Source organism: Myotis yumanensis, unplaced genomic scaffold, assembly GCF_028538775.1.
Source record: "Myotis yumanensis isolate MYYU_CA2020_CCGP unplaced genomic scaffold, mMyoYum1.0.hap1 SCAF_1, whole genome shotgun sequence".
Lineage (NCBI taxonomy): Eukaryota > Metazoa > Chordata > Mammalia > Chiroptera > Vespertilionidae > Myotis > Myotis yumanensis.
This window is the reverse complement of record NW_027223752.1, coordinates 32,656,152-32,675,310: the sequence shown is the minus strand read 5'-3', so window position 1 is coordinate 32,675,310 and position 19,159 is coordinate 32,656,152. Positions and strand designations below refer to the sequence as shown.

General features: G+C 47.0%; 1 protein-coding gene across 1 annotated transcript in view; it reads left to right on the top strand.

Moving 5' to 3' along the window:
* Positions 1-2,115, top strand: part of TTC9 (tetratricopeptide repeat domain 9) — a 29,757-nt gene extending 27,642 nt beyond the window's left edge. Inside the window, exon 3 of the mRNA XM_070417289.1 lies at positions 12-2,115. Within this exon, the coding sequence (XP_070273390.1) occupies positions 12-91 (80 nt within the window). The 3' untranslated portion in view covers positions 92-2,115. The remainder of the gene's footprint in view (positions 1-11) is intronic.
* Positions 2,116-19,159: the final 17,044 nt, after the last annotated feature.

Here is a 19,159-nt window from a genome sequence, read left to right as displayed (position 1 = left end):
TCTCCTCACAGACACCAACGTGATTCGGTATATCCAGCTGACGGAGATGAAGCTCAGCAGATGCTCCCAGAGAGAGAAGGAAGCCATTTAACTACAACACCTCTCTAGACTTGCACTTGCGCCTGACCCTGGACTTGTAGGCATCCCCTGGCAGAGAGCCCCTCCCTGGGTTCTGGTCCTTTCTCCCAACTCCTTCCACCAGCCTCCCTCCCCCTGCCCACCCTTCCATCTCTTCTTCCTGTTGCCCCTCAACTATTGTCTACTCCCAGTGTGAAAAGAAGGAGATGCAAATTTGGAATCTGGTGGGTTGCCCTTACAATGGAGATATCTTCTCTAGCAGGTCAGCCACTGAGAGGGACCTGAGCTCTGTGGGGACAGCCGGGGAGGACTCTCACAGACCAGGAATGCCTGGGTTTCTGACAGAGGCAGATCCTGGCGGTTTACCATCCCAAAGGCAGTAGGCATGAAACCCATGGCTGGACCCTGCACACCTTTCTGACAGACCAGAGCATCTCAAGGCAATTGTGACAGATCCAGGGTTGAGACAAACACCAGGAGCACTGGTTAAGGCAGGAGAGAGACCGTGAACTTGTACACTGGATGTCCCCACCTCTACCCCCAGTAGCCTCCGCCCCTGCCTCTCTTCCTTGTCTTGGCTTGTGCTTTCTTCTCTTGCCCTTGGGGATCTGAGACTGTGCCAGAATTCACATGCCATTGACACCCACTCTCAGTGCCCTCTGGTGACCACACATACCATCCTCCCATCCCCCCAGCAGGCAGCTGTGACAGCAGAAGGGCAGGGTCAAGTGGGCCAAGGGTTGACCACTAAGGGGATGTGGGGAGGGAGAGGTGACATCCAGGGGAGAGAGCATTGTATAGACTGGGCGACTCGTTAAGTGTAAATAAAAATAAATTAACAGGCAGAAACTCCTGTCATTTCTGTTGGAAGCAGCCCACTCCCCCACTGTTACTCCCTCCCCCAGCGAACTCACTCAGAGCTACTTCCAGCCAGGCAGGATGGGGCTCCCTCAATAGCCATTTGTTCCCTGGTCTACAGCGTTGGCTGCCTCCTCTGTGTGTTAGAGTAGGCTGGGTTGGGGATTCTGCCCAGGGGGTTGGCTTTGTGGGACTTTGTGGGACTTGTACAGCCTCTTTGATGACATTAGCTGGACTCAATATCTAGCACAGAGAATGTGTTCAACAAATATTTGTTGAATGAATAAATTATGACTGCAGACTGGCTCTCCTGCCTTAAACTAATTTTATCCCAGCCTAGTCTCCTGATATCTATGCTCTTCATGCCATGTTGCTTCAGTCAAATAAGAAACATTTCCTGAGGGCTTCTTGTTTGCCTACCATTGTGCAATATGCTGTGGGACATAGGACGTGGTCCTATGGAAGAGTTCAGAAATACTCGTGTGAGATTATTACCAATGACACCTTTCATTTATATGATGCTTTAAATTTTTCAAAGCACTTTCATGTATCTTCCGTGTGATTAGTGAAAGAAACAGTATTGTACAAATTAAAATATATACAGATGCAATAATGTTCATAGTTAGCATTTATTAAATGCACTATCCTCAGCTCTTTACATGTATAAGCTCATTTCTTTCATGCAATTACCCTATGAGATGGCATTTCTATTTGAAGGATAAGAAAACTGAAAACCAGAAAAACTAACTATCCCAGCCCAGCAAGTGGTTGAGCATCAGCCTATGAACCAAGAGGTTACGGTTCGATTCCTAGTTAGGGCACATGCCTGGGTTGCGGGCTCGATCCCCAGTGTGGGGCATTCAGGAGGGCAGCCAATCAATGATTCTCTCTCATTGATGTTTCTATCTCTCTCTCTCCTTCTCCCTTCCTGTCTGAAATCAATGGGAAAAAAAACTTATCAAAGAAAAATGTACTGTTGCAAGGTGTCATGGCCTTAAGTGGAATAGCTAGGATTTGAGCCAGGCGTGTCTGACCCCAGAGCTCTAGCTAAAACTACTCTATAATTAGTTTCTGCTCTACAAAGTATATTGAGCAGTTACAACCGCTCAAGAGCAGGACCGTGTGCGTTACATGAAAAAGTTTTGACTGTAGTACCTGAGCTGCCTCTTGTGTTTAAAATGCCCAAAGGAAAAAAAAAAAAAAAGGTCCCTAACACTAGACTCGCTAGTAGCCAGGGTGGTAACAGGCCAGGAAAAGAGAGCTGAGCCCCACAGTTATTTCTGCGTATTGTTCATCCTACTTGCTGATAGGCCAGCATGTGTCCAGACAACCCACCTAGCTTTCCTCACCTCATCCCAGCTTTGGGGAAGAGTCACAATTACAGGCAGAGGATGAAAGGGAATACCAAGTTGATGATGGGTTATTTGTTTAATCCGGGGCTCCACCACTGCAGGATCTCATGGCTGCTGAGGGGCCCAGGAGCCAGCAGCCCAGGGGTACTCACGTGGCTTCTCAAAGGCTTCTAACCGGGACCAGAAGAAAGTTCCAGAAATATCCAAGGGCCCACAGTTGCTTGCCTGTAGCTCAGCCTCTGGAGAAGGGGAAAAGGAAAAGGCAGTTATAGCTCCCCATTCTACCCCACCCCTAACCATAGCCCTCTCTCTGCCCTCTTCCTCCAAAATGGTTTCACGTGACCCCAATTCAAAACCACCCTGCAGTGTACATAGCACAGGCAACCGTGCAAAACCCCCCTGCCCCCAAGCCTCCAGTCCAGAAAAGCTCGTGAGTTGGTGAACTGCTTGTTAGAATCCGAAGGATAAGATGAGGTCGGAGGTGGCCTGTAGAACCAGTTCAAACTGGCAGGGTCTTCCTTTGGTCTTGCATTCAGGAAGGACTCAGAGTAACTATTCCCAACATGGGTCACAAGAGAGGTCAAAAAGTGAGTTGCAGCGAGACTGGACAGATGGGGCTAAGGTTGTTATCATCCTTCCAAAGAAAAAGGTTGGAAACCTAAACTAAATGAGCACAACCTCATGGGACAACCTAGTACAAGTGTACAGGCTGTCTGCTTGTCTGGTGACTTAGATACACATGCTTATTGGAACTGCATTCACTGTGACCCAACGTTAAATGATCCCAAAAGAGAAAGCTGCCTGGGGTATTAGCTGATGTCCCGGCTGAGTGGTGAATCTTCTGTTCACTTGTCCAACAGAGATGTCAGGGAGCTGCTAAGCAAAATCAGGGGTGTTCACCTTCCCACCCGCTTCCTTCTCCCCGCCCCTCGCACACACAGGGCTTGCCATGTAACTGCACGCTGTGTTTGCAGATGTCACTGCTGAACTCTACCTGGAGCACGAAACCTGGATCTGACCTGCTTTGTCATCTCCTGCTTGGACTTTTGGGATAGACTCTTTGGGAAGAAAAATTATACCTTTCTTGTAATGATTATAAACGCCTCACATGTGTATTGTGAATTTTAGGGGAGGGGGGAGACAAACTCCAACCCACAATCCTAGTACCCAAGACAAGCATTATCATCCTTTGGGATATATCTTTTGGTTCTCTTTGAGATAAATGCACACATGCACATACACAGTTTGTTGTGGGGTGTGTGTTTTTTTTTTAACAAAAACTAGAGCACATTGTATGTCTATATTTACTCTTTAATAACTTACTTTTCAAAATGTGCATATTTTAGAATATGAAATACCTACACAGACACAAAATTCAAAAATTACAAAAATCTCTCTAGTAAGAAGTAAATCTCCTTCCCACCTCTCTGCCAGCATCTAATCTCGCTCCTATATCCTGTATATCCTTCCGGAGACATTTAAGCATTTTCAAACATATGTCCATGGTGGCATATGGACGCACGTTTTTGCACCGTGTGCTACTTCACTTATTATGTCAGGAGCATAACGTCTTTACACCTTTTTTGCGTGTCTCTCGAACTTTTCAACATCATCCCCATCCTACAGGCGGGCCCTTATTTGATAACCAATCTCCTAATAGTGGTTATTTCATTTGTTCCCGGTCTTCGTTGTAAATAAGGTTGCAACAGACATTCTTGTAGCTAAACTGCGCACAAGGAAAAAATTGCTTGGCTGTCTTTAAGAATTTTAATAGAAGTGGCCAACTGTCCTCCAGAGTTTGTACCAAAGCGCTCTCTTATCTGCCGCTTGAGAATGCCCTGTTCCCTGCACCCTCACTCGGGGTGGGTATTAACCCTTATAAAATCTTCACCAATTTGATAGAAAAATAGTATGATGTCAATATTGTTTAAACTTGCATTTCTTTGGTTATTATTGATGGACATCTTCATATGCTTATTGATTCTTTGTGAAATTTCTATTCATTTGATATTGGTATGTTTACCTTTATTATCAACATGTCATTTTATTACGAATATTATTTTTGTCAAGAAACACTGCAAATGGGCTTTCCAAATGCTTTGCTTTCTAATTTTGTTTGTGGTGCTTTTTGACATACATAAATTCTTAATTCTGCTATCAATTTGTTCCTCTGTTGCCAGCTTCTTCTGCCTGTGGCTCACTCTCCCATTTCTGCCAGGTGGCCCTTCTAAAGCACACGGATGGTGTCGCTCTGCAGCTTGAGCATTTGTAGTGGCTCCTCATTCACTTTAAAAGCCAAACTCCTTAGCATAACACACAAAGGCTGTCATGTGATTTCCCCCACTGGCTCTTCTGGGCTCACCTGCTGGTCTTCTCAGGTGCCCTACATTCCATTGCCACACAGCTACTTGGCATTCCCTGAACCCATGTTCGGGGTCTCTGGGCCTCTCCATGCTGTTCCCTCTGCCTAGCTGCCCATGCCTTACCCCTCCAGCTCCCTCTTTGCCTTGCTAACTCCGTTTGGACCCTAAGCATCACTACTTGAAAACAGTCCCTGACCCCTTAGTCTGCGCTCCTAAAGCAACGTGAGCCTACCTCTGGCCAGCATTTGCTACAGCGAATTGGAATTTCCTGTTTATGTGTGTCTCCCCCGCTACCTGGATATTCAAGGCAGGCGCTGTGGTTTGTTCATTTTTGCAGCCAGAACGTCTAGCACGACGCCTTCACATAGCAAGTGCTCACTAAATGTTGAGCATTGAGCTCGGCACGGATGAATAATGGATTCAGTGGCAGATGTTACTTGAGGTAAATGCAGGGCCGGGTTGGATCTGTGCTTCTGAGAAGTGAAGAAATCCTAGGAGACTTGGGTTATAAGAGAAGCCAGGTGCTCCACTGCTGTGCTTTCCAAAACATCAGAATCACTTGAAGTAGCTTTTAAAAAATGCATCATCTCAGGCTCTGCCTTAGATCCATTGAATCAGACTCATGGGGATAATGCTCGGCATACGACTGTGTGTGTGTGTGTGTGTGTGTGTGTGTGTGTGTGAGAGAGAGAGAGAGAGAGAGAGAGAGAGAGAGTCCTAAAGTGTTTCTGATGACCAGCCAGGTTAAAAAGCTGCTGCTGAAGTAGTCCAGCAGATAAATCAGAGCCCCTATTTCAAATCATGTGACCTTTGCGGTAGATAGATGGAGCTTTATTCAAACACCAGCTTTGACATCTACTGGCCGTGTGACCTCAGGGCAGTTGCATGACTTTTCAGGCCCTCATTAGCCTCACTTAAACATGAGGACAATATTATATGCCCCTTACAAGGGTGTTGGGAGGATTAAGAACTGCCTGTCTCCTAGCTCCGTGCCTAGCACAGAGTAAGCATGAAATAGAACATTCATTTCCTTCCCCCCACCCTCAGCCTCAGTTTCTTCACCTATTGTTTGGCTGCTAATACCTGAATGTTTGCCTTCCACATTCCCGCACCGAACTCCAGAAGGTACAGGACCAGTACTTGGGCGATGCAGGGGGCAGAGGAAGCCCCTTCTCTCACCACATGCTCTCTCCCAGCACAGCAGAGAATGTATAGCAACCAACTGGAATGATTCTGATGCTTTTCAGACCCAGTTGTCTTTTAGTTGCATCCAAAGATCGACACAGTTTTCTTCCTGTGGTTCCACCCAAAGGCCAGTGGCTTTTCACCTCCAAGGTGAAGGCGATTGTCAGAAAAGAGAGTAGTCATTGCCTGCTCCCCTTCCCGCACCCTGGGTTCCTCATCCCATGCCTCAGGGTTGGAAAGACAAGACTGAATGTGAGGTCAAAATAGCTCATCTACAGCCACCTCGATTAAGATGCCCCTGGTTCCCACTCCCAATGCCTACACACTCTCTCCTCGCCAGCCCGGGGCCCGGCAGCCGAGGCAGAGAAAATGCCTTCAGTCCCTCAGGCCTGACAGAGTTCAAATTACCGAGTCAGCATGAAAAGTCCCACTCTAAATGGACTGAAATTGGATTCTATTAAAAACCGCACTCACTGAGGCCCTTGGCTATTAATATTTGCTCCAACATGGAGGAGCGGGAGGAGGCAGAGGTTCCTGCAAAAGGTTGGAGATTGCAGCTGTTCCGTGGAATTGCTTTTCTGGAAGCGAGCCTACATTTGAAAGCAAGATGTGCCCTGTTTTTAACAGTTCACAGAATATTAGGGCTGGAAGGAGTCCTGAAGCTCTCTCGTCTTATAGATGAGGGATCAAGTCCAGAGAAGGCAAGTGACTGATTCAAGGTCACACGGCTAGTCAGTAACAAAACCAGAACTGGAACGCATCTCAGTTTTCTGACAATGAGCTTAATACTCTTTCCACTGAACCTACTTACACTTATAAAACACCTCTTTCTCTCTCTCTCTTTTTTTAATGTAATGCTGTAAAATTATTCTCTTCTAAAGAAATGGTAACCTCAAAATAAAAGGCCAAAGTAAGAGGCAAAAAAGCATTTATTTGAGATTTTTTTAAAAAGGAAAAAAAAGAATAGCTACTCAAAAAGCACTGATTCAGGAAGAAACCCTAACTCAGATTTGGGCAGAAACCCAAATCCAAACTCCTCATCTTAGGAGACAAAAGCAAGAGGTATTTATGAAAAAGGAACAATTCTATCGCTTGAAGGAAGGCATTTCTACTGGTGCAGATAAGCTTACAGAGTGACGCTAATTCAAAACAATGTTTTAATTTTCAGTCCAGTAGTCATCAGCCCAGTAGTCATATCTGCTTCTTGTTATCCTTGCAAACAGTTCTTTGGGACACAATGTTGTCTTAGGCCCAGTGCAAAGGTTCCTTTGCTGCTTTAACATCCAAAGATTTGAGGCATAAGACGTGCAAGAAGGGTCCTCTGGGATGGCAGCTCCGACTCCATTTTAAAGTGGCTCCGTGTATCTAATAGAAAGAAGGGACATAGTGCTCATTCATTCATTCCTTCACTCCATCTTTATTATTCCAGTCACTTCGGTATGGGCGGTTCAGTGGTTAACAAGGTATTTTCTCTGCTTGACAAGCTGACAGTCTACATCAGGCATGTCAAACTCAAAGGCTTACACGGGCCAAATAAACAAGATTTAAGTTTCTGTGGGCCGCAAAAAAAACAAAAGCTTCAATTTTCATAGAAACGTAGCTTTATTTCAATAGAGACATGCTGAATACAAAGGGCTGAAATAAATGAGTAATCGTTAACATAAAATAATAGAACATTTTAATAAAAATTAATATTTTTTCTTGAACATTAACTTACCAGACACTGAATAACTGCACAAATTAATAAGCATAACGCAAATAAACCTATTTTTCTTGTTCTCCAAAGCAAAATATTTCCTGTTGCGGACAGCAACCAAGTCAGTCCAACACTAATGATGTGGCCATCGGCTGCTAGTAATAGTGGAGAGAAATGGTGCGCCTGCGTGTAAGGCGCGTAAGGGAAATGAATGCAACACGATTATAGTAATCAGTCATTAGCAAATGTTGTAGTTTGTTATTAATAATTATGTAGAACAGGATATTGTAAAAATTAAGTTACAAAATATTTATTAAAATGTTTCTTACATACCGTTATAATGGCTGGGCCGCAAAAATATTCGTTGTGGGCCGCATGCTGCCAGCGGGCGGTGAGTTTGACATGCTTGCTCTACAGGGAAGAAAGAATAGAAAATAGGCAACTTCAAATCTGTCTAATAAAAACACCAAGGGCACCATAAAAGTAGCATCTGCAGCCGTTCTGGAGGATCGGGGAAGACTTTCCCGAGAGAGTGCTGACTGGCGGAACAGAAGTGTGAGAGACGAGTCAACTTCAGTCCAGGGCCAATGGCTGGGGTCTGCCTCTCCTTTTCCAGGTTGTAATGTGAAAAGATTTGACAGCTTGAGATCAAGTGCTGTCTTTTCTTATCTTTTCCCTGGTTGTTCACGCCTGAGCTCAGCCAATGTCATTTGTACTACCCTGTGGACCCAAAGGCTGAGAAGTCACAGAAGACTCTGGAGGTTACATCTGATTAAATCCCCTCGGAATAGAACAGGGACAGTGGCTACATGCATTATCTCTGAGTGCGATCAGACTCTCCAAGACTTGTGATTTCCTTTATAAGCAAAAATTCCAGACCAGGTTTTACAAATATAGTCACAATGCCATAAGCAGCCCGAATATCCCCTATTGTTTTATGTTCCTTTGTTTTCTCTAATTTCAGCTTTTTTATTCTAAAACTAGTGCCACGGTACACAGATTCATGCACATTGAAAGGAAATTAATTAGAAGGAGGCCTGTGGGGGGGACTAGGCGAGAAGGGCCAGACACACCCTGGAGCCAACCTCACATGGTCCCAACCCAGCCGGCCACACCTGGGGCAGCGCCATGGCTCGAAGGGTGTCTGCGGAGTGAGCAGGGTCCCTCTAGCAGGTGGGGTCCCTCGGCCTGACCTGCGGGCATCAGGCCGAAACTGGCTCTCCAATATCCCCTGAGGGGTCCCGGATTGTGAGAGGGTGGTTCTTAGGTGACGCACGCACCCTGGAATCGGTGTCCCTCCTCTCTGGTTCTGGGGTGCATCATCCAAGAACCGCTGCTGCCAAGTCACCGCAGGTCGGCAGCTCCTGCGTTGAGCGTCTGCCCCCTAATAGTCAGTGCGCATCATACCTACCAGACGGTTAGACGGTTGGATGGTCCGATGCGGGTGCTGTCTTTTCAATAAACTGTGCTGGGACAACTGGATAGCCAGATGAGAAAAAATGAAGTTGAACCACTACTTCACACCATATACAAAAGTTTACTCAAAACGGATTAAAGACCTAAATGTAAGAGCTAGAACTGTAAGACTCTTAGAGTGTAGGTGTAAACCTTTGTGATCTTGGTAAGTGATGGTTACCTGGATATGTTACCAAAAGCATAAGCAACAAAAGAAAAAAAAATAGATAATCTGGACTTTTTCTCTATTAAAATGGAAAACTTTTGTATTTCAAAGGACACCAACAAACAAAAAAGCAAATGACAGCCCACAGAATGGGAGAAAATTTTGCAATCACATATCTGATAAGATATTTATATCGAGAACATATAAAGACCTATCATAACTCACTAATAAAAGACATATAAATTGACCACAAAATAAGAGCCGAAGCATGGAGGCATTGAACAGACTGACATACCTCAATGTGGGATTGGAGGGACGAGAAGAGATAAACCAAAGAACTCATATACTTATATGCATGGCCCATGGACACAGGCAATAGGATAGTGAAGACTTTGGGTGGGGGGGGGGGGGGGGTAAAAGGGCTGGGAGGGGGGGCAATATGGGAGACATATGTAATACTATCAACAATAAAAATATAAATATTAAAAATAAAATTTAAAAAGACAAATGACCCACTTTAGAAATGGACAGACTCTGAATAGACATTTTTCCAAAGAAGATATGCAAATGGTCACTAAACACATTAACAGATGCCCAACATCATTAGCCACTAAAGAAATGCAAATCAAAACCACAATGAGATGCTACTTCACACCCACTAAGGATGGCTGTCATCAAAAACACAAAAAATGCCTGACAGTTTTCATGACTCAGTGGTTGAACAATGACATATGAACCAGGAGGTCACAGTTTCATTCCTGGTCATGCCCAGGTTGCAGGCTCGATCCCCAATGTGTTTTTGTGGGGGTGCAGGAGGCAGCTGATCAGTGATTCTCTCTCATCATTGATGCTTCTGTTTCTCTCTCCCTCTCCCTTCCTCTCTGAAATCAATAAAAATATATTTTAAAAACAAAGCACAAATAACAAGTGTTGGTGATGATATAGAGAAATTGAAACCCTCATACACTCCTGGTGGTAGTGTTCATGCAATATGATGAAGCTGCTGTGCAGAGCAGTCTGGCAGTTCCTCAAATGGTTAGACATGCAGTTATCTTATGGCCCATCTGATTAAGAATGACACACTATAAAATGCACAGATCTCAAGTGTCCATTGGTAAGTCCTAAAAATGAACACATTCCTGCAACCAACATAACAATCATAACATAGAGCATCGCCCTCACCCTATAAAGTTCTCTCATGCCCTTTCCAGCCAATCTCCTCTGTGAAACTCTAGAGGTAACTATTATTCTGATTTCTAGCTCCATGGAATAGTATTGCAAAACCAAAATTCATATAAATGGGATAATCTAGTATTGTGACATTGTTTTTTTTTTTTTATCTCAATGCACAATTGTATCTCTATTAAATTTACTCCTACTGATTTCAGTCTTTCCATACAGCTTGTTGTGAGCGTTTTCATCTTGATTCCATATCCGCTAATTCCCCCACCTTCATGCCGTCTATACATTTGATAACTCTTTGTGTCCTTAATCCAACATAACACAAGAACAAAAATGGAGTCCAGCAGCGCTTAAGTAGAAACCTCCCTTCCAGGCTTAGGAGGTGAGAAACATGGTGGAAGCGCAGGTCAAAAGGAGGTGGGCGTGGGCATGGGGAGAAAACCCATGTTGCTGGAGAGGCCTGAGTTCTGCCTGGAGTGGTTGGAAGAGGGAGCTGGTGACAGGCTGTCCTAGTGGGATGTGTACTGGGGAGAAGGCAGGGCTGCAGGGGAAAGGCCAAGAGTCACATGCATAGGAATGAGCACCGAGGGAGAGGGAGGGGAAGAGCTCCCCTGGGAAGAACCAAGGGCCACTCAGTCACAAGCAGTAACATGAGGTAAGTAATATTATTCCCATTTTTACACGGGCAAACTGAAGCTCAGAGACTGCGTTGAACACCCAGTTGGATGATTCCCTACTTTTCTCTCTTCTCTGAGATCCTTCCACCCGCCCATCAAGGTGTGCTGTGGCTGGCATGGTGGTACCCAGCATACACCACCACTCCTTGGGCCAGGGTGGAAACCTGACCCTGTGCACAAGGCTGGTGTCCGTTTCTCAGGAAAGTAGATTTGGATCTAGAGACACTTGTCCTCACTGGTAGGCCCTTCCCCAAGGTGGGACTGTAATACGGAGTGCGGTCATGGGTGCCGGGAAGGCCAGCCGAGAAAAGGGAAAGGACAGATGTGCTGAGTGAAGCAGGAGCAGAGAACTTCGCAACTTCTGAGAAGAGGAAAAGAGGCCACACCTCGGTCCACCGAGGCTCCTGGGTCTTCTGAGAATGTCTCCTATTCCTCCACTTACATACTCGTACTCTATTTTGATTAAGATAAATCGAGTGGCTTCCAATGATTGGTAACCAAAGGGGTTTGACTCAGAGACGTTAAGTAACTTACCTGATGCCACGTGGCTCCAGAGGGTGGAGCTGGAGCGGCAAAGCCCACACATTATTTAACTGCCCAACTGCTCAGACTGTGTCTTCTTCCCTGGCCGGCAGGCAGATGTAAGGCAAGGCCTACCAGATCACTCCTCCTCAGAGTCCCTTCTTTCACACCCAATACACGTTCCCAAGGAAGCCCCAGGGCAGCCTCCATTGAAAAAATAAGTTACTTAATGATGAGAATGTCTAGGAAAGGCAGCACCATTTTGGTGGGTGGGAGGGGGCACCAGGGGGCAAGTTCTTATCTTTACCGAGTCCTGGGTCTTTGCAGGAGCAGGTGGAGCCATGGAGCCATCTCCTTTCTTTTTTTTTTTTTTTTTTTTTTTTTCCGCTTAAAGTATTACAAAGGGTATTACATAAGTGTCCTTCCCCCCCCCCCCCACCCCCTTGACAAGCCCCTGCCCTCCCTTAGCCATCTCCTTTCTTCCATGAGACCCGGCTAAGCAGATGGCTCAGGCGAGGAGGGGAGAGGCCAGGAAGGAATGGGGACAGGTCACCGTTTGGAGAGGGGACTTTGTCCAGGAGGCCTCGGGCCCATGTCCCTCAGGAGAACGGCATTTAGATTTGCCCCAAATGTGCAATCAAGCCAGGTGAAGCCCGAAGAAAAGTGGGTCAAGCCTTCTCCGGGCAGATACATTAGAGGTAGCTGCTCCCTCGGAGCCACTTGAAGTCTGCAGCTCCTGGAGCTCCGTTTATTGACTCTGTTTATTTTTCTAATTTGTCAAGTACTGTCTGCGAGCAGTGAGCTTGCCTCCTAAGTGCTCAGCTCCTACCCGGCCTTGCAGGCGTCGCCAATTTGATTAGCATACTCTGCACTCCATCTTTTGAGTCATTAATGAAAACCCTGATGAATACTGGGCATAAGTCAGATCCCTGGGAGACTTCTCCTCCGCTGCTACCTCTTCTTGCCAAGCTAACAACCTAGCAGGGATGACCTTTCTGTTCAGGCCATTTTGGCCCATTGTTCAAGAATGTCTGTCCCCTCTTTTCATCCATTTATTTATTCAATCACTCAGTCACTCATTGTGCTAGGGCTAGAGGTTTACCACAATTCCTGGCAAATGCAAAATCACGGAAAATGCTTTATGAATGCAAGTTATTATAACCGTGAGGTGTTGTGGGGAAGCAAAGATGCAGAGGACAGACCCCAGCCCTCAACAGTAAGTATAGGGATAAGAATAATAGCTTCGCCCAGCTGTTGTGGCTCAGTGGTTGAACATCGACCTATGAATCAGGTCACAGTTCAATTCCCTGTCAGGGCACATGCCCAGGTTGTAGGCTCTATCCCCAGTATATGTTTCTATATCTCTCTCCCTTTCCCTTCCTCTCTGAAATCAATAAAAAAAAATATTTTTTTAAAAAGATAATAGCTTCCATTTGCCAGGACTGGACTAAGTAGTATGCAGATATTGTTCAGCCTGTGGTGGAGATTAGCCACCCGAGGGAGGCAGCTCTTGCTAATGATTAAGAGTAAGAATTCTTATGTTTTTAGATTTGCCTTCTTGCAAACTGCTGGTGGGGATAAACTTACCTTCTAGGATTGTTATAAGGGTTTACATTATTAAATAAGTTGATATAGAAAAGGCACTTGGAGCATTTCTTAGCACATAATGAGCATTCAGTAAATGCTAGCTATTACTATTATTTCATGCAATAAATGCAACTACCCAATATGAGGTATTATTATCCATGTTTTCCAAGCAAGAAAGCAGAGGGTTAGGAGGGTAAGTAATTTGCCCAAAGTATGTCAGCCAATAATGGAACCAGGGTCCAAGACCAAGTCTGTTTGATACCAAATCCCATTTGCTTTATTATCATAACTTCAAAAGGAAGAAAACATGCATAAATACCATTTTATAAGATAGAAAAGCAAATGAGACTGTAAAGTGCAGTATATTTTCACCACACAGAGTAGATTCTCAACAAATTCTACCAAATGATGATGATGATGACAAAATTATAAGCACCATACTGAAGTTTTAGGGGGAAAAAAGTGTTTTAGGGTACCAGAGGAAAGAGAGATCATTTCTGAGCAGGGGACTAGTTGGAGACTTTCAAGGAGAAAGTACCATTTGAGTAGGCCTTAGTAGATGAGTGTGAGTTGGACTAAGGGAGAAAAGAATGTGAACCCTAAGAAGAAATCTGTCGAAATGGGCTTCCTGTGGCTAACTGGGCCCAAGTTCAAAACCAGAGTCTAGTGGCCATGCTGATAGAGGCTCTCACACACTCTGCATTTCAGGAAAAGCCATACACTGAGCTCTCAACCTCCTATAGTTTGCTCCTTCCATCTGAGTAAATTATAAGGGAGTTCCTGGTTTTGTCATTTCACCAGTGGACTGACACCTGCCCTGTCCAATCAGAATTCACAATTACATCTTCATTTGCATCTAAACTGACCAGTCAGAACTGCTGTATCAAGACCAATTAGAACGCACAATACTGACTAATCAGAACTGCACAATTCGAACCAATCAGAACGGTACAAACTTGGAAACCACAATTCCATAAAATTGAACCAAGCAGGAACCTGGGTGTGAAATTTCTCTATAAAAGGTGGCCTCCCCTTTGTCTCCGTGGAAGGCACTTTTTGTTTCCACCAAGGTTGCGTTTCCCTGGTTTGCACACTGCTGGTGGGGATGAAGTTTCTCCTTTTTCTGCATCTCTGGGAATTTTTGTCAACAAAAGAAAAAGACTCTCTTTATAGAGGAAACTGCATGAGCAAAGGCATGAAGATGGGAATGTTTAGGGTGTGTTTGAAAAAAAAAAAAAAGGCAACAAGAAGTTCCATTTAGATAGTATGTGATGAATTTAAGGAAATAGTTGGGAATGAATGAGAAAGTATTGGTAAATGAAGTCTTGCCCAAAGCACTGGCTGACATAGAGAGATTTCTCATACTCCAAGAGTCTCGTAAAAACACCAGGAAAACACCGTCGTAGGGCTTTGGGGCTGAGGACGGGGATTTCTTTAATATTCAGGCGAGAGTAATTGCCAGCACTGCGCAATGGGGCTTAAGTTTGAGGTAGGGGCAAAGCAGGGCTGACGTTCAACCGATACATGGGTGTAAATATGAGTTGTTAAAATACTAAAGTGTTTGAACCTTGAGGACATTATGCTAAGCTACATAAGCCAGTCACAAAAGGACAAATACTGTATGCTTCCATTCATATGAAGTATCTAAAGTAGTCAACATTACAGCAACAGAAAGTAGAAAGGTTGTTGCCAAAGACTGAAGGGAGAAAGAAGTGGGAATTATTGCTTAGTGGGTATAGAGTTTCAGTTTTGCAAGATGGAAAAGTCTGAGATCAATTGCACAACAATGCAAATATACTTCGCACTACTGAACTAAGCTCCTAGAAATTGTTAAGATGGTGAATTTAACATTATGTGCTTTTTACAATAAAGAAAAAGTAACACCCCCCCCCCCCCCCCAAAAAAAAAGAAACACATTAAAGTGCTTTCCATTCGCTGGCAAATGGCACTGCCCTGGGCCACCCGAGGCCCCTTCTCCTGGACCCTGGACTCCCTGACATCCTGCTATAAAAGGATTAAAGTCTGGCACTATTTTGAAAATCACCCCTGGGGCTTGGGGACTTGGCTGGAAGAAGCCTTTGCACAGCATTTTTCTTAAGATGGAAAAACACAACAATTGTATCAATGAAGGGGGGAGGCGGGCAGAGAGGTGGCTGAAGAGTGTTGGAAAAGCAAACAGACCCAACCACTGCACTCTGGCCTCATATTCCTCAGGCAGGATCCCTGCGAGAGAGGAAGCATTGCGGGAACTCTTTCTGCTGAGTCACTGGGCTCCATCCTGCCCCCCATGAGACTGCTATGTGGAGTCTGGAGGTACCGACCCTGAGAGTCCCTTTCTGGCCCCCGGGGACCACAAGAGTCCATCCATATCAGGACATCGGGCACTGCCACCACCTAGGCACACACTGGGCTGTCCACTGTGTGGACACCGGGTTTTCCTGCTGCCCTCAGCATCGGATTGCCCTAATCTCTCCACTAGCTTGGCAATGCTGTGGAAAGTGCCAGAAAAAACAACCCTAAAGAGTGGGTTCTTGGCAGCTTTGGCTCAGTCATTTCTCTTCCTACTGAGCCAGTGGAGAGCTGGATAGCTCCTTGCCCAGCGCCTGATTCACCGTCTGTGAGGCGGTCCGGCTCCCTCCAAGTGACAGGAGGGAAGGGGAGGCGGAAGCTTGGGGCCTGCTGTCCCTTCTGCTGCCACTTTCCTCCTCCTGCCCTGAGCAGTGGCCCCGCTCACCCCTGCATTTCTGCCTGATGATTCCACTCCCCATAATCACCTCCCTCCTACCCCCATCCAGCTGGTAATTGGCATGGCCCTGGGCCACCCAAGGCCCCTTCTCCTGGACCCTGGACTCCTTGAAGTCAGGGCCTCCCTTCCCTCCCACGTAGAGAAAACTTAGAAGACACCCGAAGCCTTTTCCAAGGGGTCTCCCCGGGCAGGGGAGAGGAGAGCCCAAGAAGGGCAGGGAGGGCCTGAACAAGAAGGGGGGTGGATGTAGGGGATGGGTTGTGACGATTAAAATGGTCTTTATTGGCATGTCAGCCCTCCACATGCAGCGAGCGGCCACCCGTCCCCAGCAGGTTCCTGAAGAAACATATGTGTCCATCTTGGCCATTTGAATGCCCCCCACAACAGCACGTGCTCTCTGTTCTGCCCTCGCTAGCCTGGTGCTCACCCTGGAGTCTGCCGAGGGCTGGAATGACGCCACACCTGTCTGTGTGGAACCCACTTTTCCTCCCCTACCTCGGTGCCTCTCTCCACAGCGCTCCCAGGTCTCAGGTTGCCTGTGTTCACTTGGGAATTTGTTTCAGCCTCTCTTGGGCATCACCAATGTTGGCCTGGCCACCCCGTAGCCTGGTGACGCTGTGATGGCCCTTTAGTCAGCTTGCCATGGCTGAAAGGGGCCTCCCCTCCATGCAGAGAACCCTTAGCCACACTTCATCAATTCATATTTACATGGATAACAACACCTACGTTTTATAAAACGTCTCAAGTGCCAGGCAGGTGTTTGTATGCGTTACTCACTTAATCCTCACAATTCATGAGGTCTAGGCTACTGCTCGCCCTGATCGACAGGCCCAGGAAACTGGAGCATAAACATCTGGTAACGTACCCAAAGCCACATATAAGGACCAGAGCCCAGATTCCCACCCAGGCCATGAAACGCCAGAGCGCGGGCATTTCCCAAAAAATCATGCCGGGAGGCCACCAGAGTACACAGGACTGGTACCCAGTCCTTACCTGGAACAGGCGGTGATGAGATGGACAGAGAAGCTCATGAGGAGGGAGATACATGAAAGAGGGAGGGGAAAGAACGCAGAAAGGGAACTGGAGCCAACGGCCACGGAGGGACTGGGACTCTCTCTCCGTGTTCTACAGGAGCCGGCTCTGACGAGTGGCATGGTGTGGGTGCGAGTGAGGAGAAGAGGAATCAAAGCAAGTGGAAAGAGAGTAAGTGAGCAGAGGCACCTAGAGGTGAGGAATGGGAGACAGATACAGAAGGTCAAGGAAGCACAATGGGCCCTGGCTGGGTAGCTCAGTTGATTAGAGCGTCATCCTGATAAGCCAAGGTAGTGGGTTGGATCCCTGGTCAGGGTAGATACAGCAAACAACCAATGAGTGCACGAGTGAGTGGGACAACCAATCAACCTTTCTCTCTCCCTCTTGCTGAAAAACAATTTTAGAATTAAAGAAGCACCATGGGTGGTGGAAGCAGAGAGCTGGCATCACCCTGGAGGTGCTGACCCATGTCTGGATCCCTGACTCAGTGCTGACCAGGCAGTCGCCAACTTTGGCTCTAAGACCTGAGAGCAATCAGTTCATCATGGCCGGCTTCTTCTTGACCAAGGTTCCCCAAGGCATGAGATGCCAGTCGCTTCTCAACAGGGTGCCCCAGCTTCTGGGGAAGAGAGGGCCGGGGAGGCCAGGAGGGAAACCAGACACTAGCTTCACCACCAGGGCCAGAGCATGCCTGGCAATGCCGTCCCCTGGCCCCGCAGGCTGCCAGGACAGGCCCAGGCCGGGCAAGGAAAGGGAGGGAGGCCACCCCAAGGCCCTGGGGACACCTTGTCAACAGGCCAGTGTTCTTTGGCAACACTCCAGACCCGACAGCAACAGTGAGACAAAGGATTTCCTTCCTCCTCTGGCGTGTCACCAACTCCCTCGGGCTCTTCCAGGAGCCACGGGTCTGTCGTCATAAAGATCCTCGTCAAACTTTTTCATCCACCCTGCCAGCAGGAAAGGGGGAAGGAAGCAAGATGGAAAAGACATGTCAGCGTCTGTCCTGTGGCTGTGGTCTTCCCAGCAGGCTAGACTTCCTTACTGAGCAGAGTGGGGTCAGGGCCACAGCCTGGGGCAAGGCCGTCCAAGACCCTTCCTGCCCTGTGGTGTTCTCCCACCGTCTGAGGGCTGGTAGAATGGGGAGAGACCTCGTTGCTCATTGTACCGGTAGAACCTGGGGCCCAGGGAGGGGAAGTGATTGCCCGAGATCACACAGTAAGTTACTGGCAGCAGAGGTGCCAGAGACTTCGGTCTCCAGTGAGCAAACCTACCATCTCATTGCTACATGCACCACGCTGACTCCTGAGGACGAGGACGCTTCCAGAATGGCAGTTTTCAGTGGAAGGGGCAGGTTCACAAGAGAGAAGGGGCAGACAGACCACAAGGGTCTTGCGCTGTGTGACTTAGTAGAGCTGTGGTTGCGGGCCCTGTGCCCTGTGCATGTTGTCGGGGTTAAGAGTGCCGGCTCTGGGCTCGAACAAATATGGACCTGGATTTTGTGTGACCCTGGATAGGTGACTAAATTCTCTAAGCCTCAGGTTCTTCTTGTGAAAAATGAAGATGAAAAGAATCCCTCCCAGGATTTGGGAGAGGATTAAGTAAAATAATCCATGTAAAGCACTTAGAACATTTGAAAACTGGCCCTGAGCGGGTCTGCCTAGGGTTCTTGACTTCGTGTAGAAAAGATTTCACAACCCGAGTCCAGGTGACTCTGAGGGAACATTTATTAAAGCTGGGGACAGTGAAACAAGGAAGAGCTTAGACCAGAAGAAGCAACAGCAGGGAGCCTAGGCTGAGCTGCCTTAGCTCCCTGGGAAGTCAGAGAAAAGGGGGCCTTGGAGACGGGTTAGCCCAGGTGAGTGGCTGCTGCCCATTGCTCACTGGTTGCACGTCTCATGGGGTCCCTTAGAGTTTAGGACAGTGATTCCCAAAGTGGGCGCTACCGCCCCCCGGTGGGCGCTGCAGCGATCCAGGGGGGGCGGTGATGGCCACAGGTGCATTTGGGGGCGATGAGTAACTGCTATTAAAATTTGAAAAAAATTAATTTCCAGGGGCTGAGTAATATTTTTTCTGGAAAGGGGGCGGTAGGCCAAATAAGTTTGGGAACCACTGGTTTAGGAGATGCATGCCCCTGGCGGGGGGGGGGGGGGGGGGGGGGGGGCGCGGAGTTGGGGAAGACGGAAGACGAAGGGAAAGGGAATGTGCAGGCTGCTCCCCAGAGGGAGAGCATGAGCTGGACTTTTTGCCTTGAGGCTTTTCT